The sequence below is a fragment of the Microtus ochrogaster genome, unplaced genomic scaffold, assembly GCF_000317375.1.
Source record: "Microtus ochrogaster isolate Prairie Vole_2 unplaced genomic scaffold, MicOch1.0 UNK1, whole genome shotgun sequence".
In the NCBI taxonomy this organism is placed as follows: domain Eukaryota; kingdom Metazoa; phylum Chordata; class Mammalia; order Rodentia; family Cricetidae; genus Microtus; species Microtus ochrogaster.
In genome coordinates, this window is record NW_004949099.1 from 1,782,415 (window position 1) to 1,791,863 (window position 9,449).

Sequence of the window (9,449 nt, forward strand, 5' to 3'; positions counted from 1 at the left end):
TTAATAAATAAATAAATGAATAATTTTTAAAAAAAGAAACAAAAAATACTTTTGATATTAATAGCTAGGACTAAATTGACTTCTAGAAAGACCTGGCCACTTAGCACTTATCAGGGAAAATTCTAAGTGCCTATATCTAAAAGGTTTCCCTTACGTCTGCACTTGGTACTACTGGATCCCTTTGTCCCTCTCCCCAGTGTGGCCACACTGAATAAATCTTTTCCTGGTATTTGCTGGAATTCTGTAATCGGATAAAGGGACAGGTACCTAAGCATGGCTTGTTGGCGCTGCTGGAATCTGACGTCATCTAAAACCCATCGTTACATGATGGGGTACAGGCATCCATCCCTGGCACTAAAGTCCCTGAATCTGCAGGTCCGTCCGGGGTCTCCCTGCAGTGCAGGATAACCTGCCAGCCATTAGGACTCACTATGCTCACACTGAGATCAGCTTTGAAGTTATTCAGCGCTGTCTTCAGATGACTTAAAGAACTGTAAGGCCCCATGTTTTCCCACATCCTGAGATTTCAAACAGGAAGCTATTTCATGAATTAAGGTTTGGTGGACTTTACATGTAAAGCCAGGGATTTGGTGAGCTAGGAGTTGACCTCTGAATACTTTCTGTTCTTCAGATCTATTAAGATTTAAAAATCTCTCTAGAAGTAAATTTTAATAAATTGTATTTTTCTTAAAGTCATATTCATGCAGATCTGCAAATTGACAGAAAATTATGCATACCCCTTTATAAAATGTAAAATGTCCATACTTGCAGTGGGAACATTTCCCATCTCTAATTCCTGTCTTTCTCTGGGGAAGAGTTTCGGTTTTATTGATCATTTCAGACTATTTTTTGCTTTATTAATCAAGTCTACTGCTTTTTTAGTCCTTCATCTTAAGATTTTTACTTTATTATGTCCTCCTTTTCCTCTGTCTGGATTTGAGGGTAAAACACCTAGTTCATCTATTTTTAATCTTTTATCCTACACATTTAAGACAAAATATTCACCAAGCATATATCTGTACATCATAAAATGTTATCATTGTTTATTTCTAATTTCCAGTCTCCATCTGATATTTTTTCCACAAAGACAATTTTATTAAGATTAAAACTTCACATTTGTTAGTGTGGTGGTGGTTAATGTTTCCACTTTAAGAGAAACTGGTGCCATGGAGAAACAGAGAGAGAGTAAGACAAGCATCCATCACTTTCTGCTTCTTGAGTCCCTGTGGATACAATGAGATCAGCTCCTGCTGCCCCAATTTCTCTGCAGTGATAGACTGTGTGCTCCGGAACTGCGAGCCAGAGCAAACCTTCCTCTTTTCAAGTAGCTTGTGTCCTTAGGACTTTATCACAGCAACAAGAGATGGTGTTAAGGCAGTTGGGTTTATTTTTCTCGTCTTCAAGGTATTTGTTACTACAGGTCTTCCTCATGGCTCCATGGATCTGATTCTCCCCACTTCTGAGCTCTCTGGCCATAGCTAGCTGGTAGTGTGAGAAGCTGAGCTCACACCTAGTGGATTTAAAATATAAAGATTAATATAGGATGCTGACAGAAGACTTGAACTTGTAGTTTGATTTCCAAGAGTATTTGCTACTGTTCCTATCTTTATCATGAAAATGAATGTCTCACAGGCTAGTCCTCAGCTTTGCTATCATCTTCCTTTGGGGTGTCCGGTCCTCGATGCTGGAGCTGGGCTGCTCACTGGGGACCCACAGAAGAGGTTCACGCTGGCTGCCCTCTCCCCTTCAACAGCATCTCATCCTTGCTGCCAGACGACAGTGGGAAGTTCTATTTGTCTGGCACTAGTACTACCACTCAGCTCGGAAATTCTGAGCCAGCAGGTCTGTGATGCAGGCCAGCCCTTATCTTTTAAAAGATTTTCAGAATGAATTCTAAGGTACAATCAAGTTGAAAATCAGTTTCAATAAATGTAAATTAAAATGTATATGAAATAACAATTTAAAAAGTCATGAATTTGAGAGAGCAGGGGCACAGTACATAGAGTTGCAGGGGGGAAGGGAAAAGGGAATCATTATATTAGGAATTTTTCTCTTGCTATGATAAAAACACCATGACTATCTTAGTTAGGGTTCTATTGCTGTGAAGAGACACAATGACCATGGCAACTCTTTTTTTTTCTTGTTGCACAAAAGTTTATTAACTAAGCGGAAAAGTTGAACATATTCTTTTTTTTTATTTAGACTGTTTTTTGTTTATTGAGAAAAAAAAATTTCCGCCTCCTCCCAGCCTCCCACTCCTCCCACCCTCCCCCCACTCCTCTCCCCCTCCCTCTCAAGTCTGAAGAGCAGTCAGAGTTCCCTGCCCTGTGGAAAGTCCAAAGTCCTCCCCCCTCCATCCTGGTCTAGGAAAGTGAACATCCAAACTGGCTAGGCCCCCACAAAGCCAGAACAAGAAGTAGGATCAAAACCCAGTGCCATTGTCCTTGGCTTCTCAGTAACCCTCATTGTCCGCCATATTCAGAGAGTCCGGGTTTATCCCCTGCTTTTTCATGTGGCAGGATACAAGATCAACTCCAAAAAATCAGTCGCCCTCCTATACACAAAGGATATGGAAGCAGAGAGGGAAATCAGAGAAGCATCACCTTTCACAATAGCCACAAATAGCATAAAATATCTTGGGGTAACTCTAACCAAGGATGTGAAAGATCTATTTGACAAGAACTTTAAGGAATTGAAGAAAGAAATTGAAGAGGATACCAGAAAGTGGAAAGATCTCCCTTGCTCTTGGATTGGGAGGATCAACATAGTAAAAATGGCAATTCTACCAAAGGCAATTTATAGATTCAATGCAATCCCCATCAAGGTCCCATCAAAATTCTTCACAGATCTTGAGAGGACAATAATCAACTTTATATGGAAAAACAAAAAACCCAGGATAGCCAAAACAGTCTTATATAATAAAGGAACTTCTGGAGGCATTACCATCCCTGACTTCAAACTCTACTACAGAGCGACAGTATTGAAAACAGCTTGGTATTGGTATAAAAACAGAGAAGTCGACCAATGGAATCGTATAGAAGACCCAGATTTTAACCCACAAACCTATGAACACCTCATTTTCGATAAAGGAGCTAAAAGTATACAATGGAAGAAAGAAACCATGGCAACTCTTATAAAGGAAAACATTTAATTGAGGCTTGCTCAGAGTTTCAGAGGTTTAGTCCATTATGATGCTGGAGAAGGAGCTGAGAGTTCTACATCACCATCTGCAGGCAGCGGAAGGAGACTGCCCACTAGGCCTAGCTTGAGCATGAGATTCCCAAAGCCCTCCTCCACAGTGACACACTTCCTCCAACAAGGCCACTCCCTATGGACCAAGCATTCAAACCCATGAGTGGGGGGTGGAGGGAGCATTCCTAGTCAAACCACCACAATGACCAAGGCAACTTATGGAAGGAAGGGTTTATTTGAACTTATGGTCCAGAGGGTAAGAGTCCATCACCACCATGGCAGGGAGCAGGGGAGCAGGCACCTGACCACTCACTTCCAGACCTACAAACAGGAAGCAGGAAGCACCCTGGGGATGGCAGGAGGCTTTTGAAGTCTCAAAGCCCACCCCTAGCAACAGATCTCCTCCAATAAGACCACACCTTCTCATCTGTCCCAAACAGTTCTGCCAACTAAGGACCAAGTATTCAAACATATGAGCCCATGGGGCCATTCTCATCCAACCCATCACAATTATGTAATTATATTTTAATTTTAAAAGACAATTAAATTTAAATAAATACTAACTACTGTACAAATACTCGTTCCTTGACAATCACATCTTTTAAAATCTCCCTTTCCCCCAGTCCCTGTTCCTCATTATCACAATGCAACAAGACAAACACCCCCCCCCCCCCCGGCTTTCATCATCTCCGAGCTTCTCAGTATGCAATCAACGCCTCGGTTCTCGGTTTTCTCTCCACCACTGGATCCTGGACTCTCTGCACTCCTGCTCCTGTCCACACTGCACTGCTTTCTGACACGACCCTTAATGTCTCAATAACTTCAAGTCCATTCAAAAAATAGCACATCATACGCCATTGTCTTTCAGGTTCTTAAATACTGGCAGTAGTGGAAGACATGGATAAAAACCTCTGTCTAATGGAGCTTACATCCTAACGGAGAAAAGAAAACATAAATTACACACCGTGGAAAGAATCAGTGTTACAGAAAAACTGAGTGTAAGGAGGGGATCAGGAGAGTCAGGTAGTGGGTGCGGGATACTTAGACTGGGTGGCTCGTGAGGGCATCAGGTGTTCAGGAAAATTTGAGGAGGTGAATGAATATCCCAGGAAGCTTGTACACACATCACAACCAGCACCGCTGCATTCTTAGTGTACTGTTAGCACCGGAGACAAGGTCTAGAACACAGCACAGCACAAATTAAGTAGGATATTTATTATGCACATTACATCAGGAAGGCAAATGTTAGTTAGCATCAACATCACAATCTTTATCCCCTTTCTTTCTTCATGTTTAGAAGTGGAACTTCACAGGTTTGGTGGAGTAGCAGAAAAACTCACTCCCCCATGAGATTCCTAACCAGCAAGGAGAACTTCACCGAGAAGGGCTGGATGCAGCCTGCAAGTGTGTGGCTCCCCCTTCACAGTGCAGACTGCACTTTACAGACTAATGGAAACAAAGGCACCATCCACTTGTTCTTAGCTTTGCATGACATTCTGTGCTCACAACCTGTATGCTTCTGTTAGAGTAAATGTTTGAAATCACTATCTTTAGAAAAAAATCTTGTATGAGGAAAGCCATCTCAAACCCAGAGCCAATGTTCTAATACCCAAGTATCCCCATATTCTCATCTCCAGCTTCCCCAGGTCCTACAAAAACTAAACCGAAGTGCCATGCACAGGAAACAACTCTTACTGTGATCAAGGCTGGGACACAGTTTATTACTAATTAGTATATTACATAGTGTTATCATTAACACTGTTGGAGAGCATTGGTTCTCAACTGGCATTTTGGACAACTATTTTTTTCTTTCTTTTCATTTTTTTGAGTTTTTGTTTTTAAGAATTGTAGCCTTTCGGTAGTGGTGCACACCTTTAATTTCAGCACTTAGAAGGCAAAGGCAGGGGGATCTCTGTGAGTTCAAGATCAGCCTGGTATACAGAGTGAGTTCTGAGACAGCCAGGGTTATATAGAAAGACTCAGTCTCACATGATTAGATAGACAGATAGATAGATAGATAGATAGATAGATAGATAGATAGATAGATAGATAGATAAGTAAGTAAGTAGGTAGGTAGGCAGGTAGATAAGCCAAGTTTTAAAATATTGCTTTTGAGCTAGGGATGCGGCTCAGCTGGTAGAATATCTGCATAGGACTCAGGATTTAATTCCCAGCACCGCATAAATCAGGTGTGATGGGACGTACCTCCAAACCCAATACCCATGGAATGACAGGAAAAAATGCTATATCCAAGACCCTCAAGAACAAAGAGCCAATGGAAGGTGTGAGTGTTAATCTTAGTTTGTCAATTTGATTGGATCTGGGGTTAGCTAAGGCATGCAAGGGTATCTGGGAGAGGAACAGAGACCCTCCCCTCAGGGGGCTGCCACCAAAAGTTACCCACATGGGGAAAGTGACGCTGCTCTGGCACCCACCCATCCCCTGCTGGTGAGCAGGTCAGCCCCTCCTGCCTCTGCAGCAGTTACCCACGTGGGGAAAGTGACGCTGCTATGGCACCCACCCATCCCCTGCTGGTGAGCAGGTTAGCCCCTCTTGCCTCTGCAGCAGGCATCCTTTCCCAACACTGGAACCTCACTCTTTAGCCTTCCAAAGTGCAGCAAGGATCAACGGCTCTCCCGAGTCCTCTAGGCCTCGGGTGCCATATTCGAACTGCTGAGGACCTCACCCAGCCTGTGGACTGGGCAGCTTCTTGTCCTCTCTCTCTCCAGGGTGAAGACAGCCATGTGGACTACTCAACCCTCACTGTGGCAGTCAATATAATAAACCCCCCTGCAGCATATTCCTATCTGTTCTGTTCTTCTAAAGAACCAAACACAAAAGGGGAAAACAACTTTGCAAAGAAGTCAAAGGAACTGATAATAGTATAGAGAAATATTTATTTTGTCTTTCTTCAGTTTAAGTAAAATTTCACACTGTACAATTACATGGAGAGAATAAGAAAACATAGTCAACACCTTTTGTTCTAAGATAAATCAGGTGTGATACCCTTGCATCCCTTCTTTCCTCTTACTGAATGCCAAGGCGCTGCCAGCTTGCTGCTTCGTGATCGGATGCACCCAGCTCAGTGCTCAGACTGCACACAGTGAACACTGAGCTCCTAGAAACTCTAAGCTGCCTTAAACAGAGAGTTACTGAGAGCCTGGTTCAAGAACAGGAGTGAGGAGATGAACCTCTTTAACTCGGAGCAGGGGCTTCTTCAGAGGCCAGAACCCTAGCCAGGGGAGAGAATTTTACCCGCCTCTCACTGAGGAGACCCTCTGAGAAAACTATGGCTGGAAGCTTCTCTGCATGCTAAGTGTAAAGCTACACAGTGCACGTGAGGTAGTCAAGGAAATGCATGACGTGAAGACAACCATAGTTGTGGGATGTGCAAAACAATTACCTTGCAAGGAGAGCGTCCCTTCTCTATAGACCAACAGGACCTTTTGCAGCATCTGTTTCTTAATAATTTCCCCAGGATTCGAAGGACAAAGGCAGTAAATGGAATCACAAAGCCACATCTAATGCATTAGAAAAATAACAGACACTGCTCTGGCTGTCATTTTGTTCAAGTCTAACTTCGGGAGGGCTCTTCAGACAGCGGTGTAGGTGACTTTCTCCCAGCATCCTGTAATCACCTAAGCTTGCACAGTGCACCACAAGGAGCAAAGGTCTGTACGACCTATGGCTTTTCTTAGCAGTATGAAAGTACATGAACAATTTCGGGCCCTACCTAAGCTCTTTGCCTGCTTCCTCTGACAGAAGAATTAAATAGCACCATAATAGGCAATAACACAGGGTCCGCCTATTTCACTGAAGGTTGGTGCTTCAATGTCGCACGTGCAAAGAACTAGGAAAAGGAGAGAACAAATACAGGAGTGCCACTCAGTTTCTGGACGTTTCCCGTAAAGAAAACGCAAGCAGGAGTTTTACATTATTGCAGAAAAGCTATTTTTTCCTCTTCATAAACCTTTTTGCTTCTTTCAAAAGCTCTTCCATGTCTTCCTTCTCTTCCTCGTCCTTTCCTGGCTGCCAGTCAGAATCCTCATCTGTCGGTTCATACTCTTCCTCATCCTCATCCTCTGGGAAGCTGTCATTCAGGTCGTTCTCACTGGGGTGCCCAACGTCATCACTATCTTCATCCGGAGCAACTCTGACTGCGAAACAGAACATTGCCAACAACACATCAATCGCTGCTCGACCCGGGGTTAGGGATATCTGTGTAAAATGTCTCCATTGACATACAGCTTACTACTTTAAGTTTCAGAAGGGCACTAAAGTGATCGTTTGCTTATTGTCATTTTCCCCACACTGGAGAGCCCCGGACTAACCTGGTCCATGACATCAAAGCAATGGTCCATAGCAACACCATGCTCTCCAGCCCTTCACCCCAGCTACGCTATGCCCCACCCCATCCTGATAGGACTGCTCTTCCATCCCCACTACCTGGTCAAAGACAGAAGTGGTGGCAGCACGTGCCACTTGTAAGTAGATGCTTGTAAACCAAAAGCCAGCTGGGAAGCTTTGTCTCTGGAAACCTAGGTGGCAGTGGGAGCCCAGGAAGGTCCTGTCAGACCTGGGTTCCGTCCAGACTGTCCCAGGTCCCATCTACCTTTCCCCTGATCCCGGACCCCAACCTGCTATAGGGAAGGTTTTTCTGTCAGATCCACCAAGTGTTCTCACTCTTTCTGACTGATCTAACAAAGAAGAGACTAATTTTCTAGGGCAGATCACACTCTCTGGAGAGGATGGCTCGGGGCTTCTGCTGTCTAGATCTTGACTTCTCTTTGCTTGTCAGCTCTTCACTACTCTCCAACCTCTTTGATGTCGGTTATTCTGATCTCAGTGCACACCACTCTGCTCTCTATCCTAAGGCAAGGACTCACGATGGAAGCCCGGGCTGGCTTGCTGTACAAGTGCTAAGTCGCAGGTGTGCATCTAGTTATTCCACACACAGCGAGCTAGCCTCTGTTCAGTTCTCTAGTCGTAGGGTCCTAGAGGAGTCCAAGCATGGCCGCTGGTAGGCTTTTGAACTCACTTGGTTTTCTCCCCGTTGCAGACCTGACATTAGAGCATGACTTGCATTGTCCTATTGGAAGGGCACCCTCGCCCAGGCCCATTATGTGTTCTTAGACAGACTGACTTTTCTTCTCTTTCTGTTAGTGCTATAAGCATATGACATCATATAATTCACGTATGTTCAGACACACACTAGCCATCATTGCAAAACCCCACAAGCACAGGGCTTTATTTCAGGTGTACTGAGGCAGTGAGTCCTAGTCATCAGAAGGATTTTATTTTCTTTCTCAGAAAGACTGCTTACATCACTCACATTCTACATTCATATTTTTGTGCTTCTTTACTGGGAGGCCTGGAACCTACCAGAACATCTCCCAGGCACGTTGTGTTACTAATGCTCTGACTGAGGAGCCATCGCTGCACCACACGAGTGCCCCGTGCTCTGGAGCTCAACACTAAGGGTTTGCTAACAGTGCCCCACAGACACTTTGTTTTCCCCTTGGGAGACAGGATTTTGCTGTGTAGCCCAGGCTGGCCTCAAAAGTGTAATTCTTCTGCTTCAGCCTCCAGAGTGCTTAGGTTACAGACTGGCTAGACGTGTGTTAACATGGTTTTAAATGGTTTTATGTATTTGTTTGTTTATTGTGTATGTGTGTGTGTGCGTGTGTGCAATAGGTACAATGGTGTACATGAGAAGGTCAGAGGTCATGGAACAATCGTGGGAGCTGGTGTTCTCCCTTACCTCTCTCATCAGGCCCGCCAGCAAGCAGTTGTATGTGCTGAACCATCTTGCTGATCCTGACATATAACTATTGCTATAGAACCAATTAAGAGACACTCTGACAATAGATACAATTAGCAAATTTAAGTATTAAATAATGTAAACATCATTTAGATTGGAGTTTCCTTCGTTTCCATTGTTCTTCAGTGGTTTCTGAAGGTGTTTTCAGAAATGCCTGTTTCTGTCTTTCTGTGTAAATGGGCCTCAGAGGTATTGAAACTTCACACATAACCCAGGAATAAGTTATCGCTGCCCATAAAAGTCAAAGTTTGATTGTTTTTCCTTGGTTTTCTAGGATATCATTATAGCCAGAACCTGGAAACAACCTAGATGTCCTTCAATGGAAGAATGGATGAAGAAAGTATGGAATATATACACATTAGAGTACTAAGCTGCGGTAAAAAAACAATGACTTCTCGAATTTTGCATGCAAATGGATGGAAATAGAAAACACTAT

General features: G+C 43.7%; 1 protein-coding gene across 1 annotated transcript in view; it reads right to left on the minus strand.

Moving 5' to 3' along the window:
* Positions 1-6,103: 6,103 nt before the first annotated feature.
* Aplf (aprataxin and PNKP like factor) overlaps positions 6,104-9,449 on the minus strand; it is a 52,389-nt gene continuing 49,043 nt past the window's right edge. Inside the window, exon 10 of the mRNA XM_013352936.2 lies at positions 6,104-7,349. Within this exon, the coding sequence (XP_013208390.1) occupies positions 7,141-7,349 (209 nt within the window). The 3' untranslated portion in view covers positions 6,104-7,140. The remainder of the gene's footprint in view (positions 7,350-9,449) is intronic.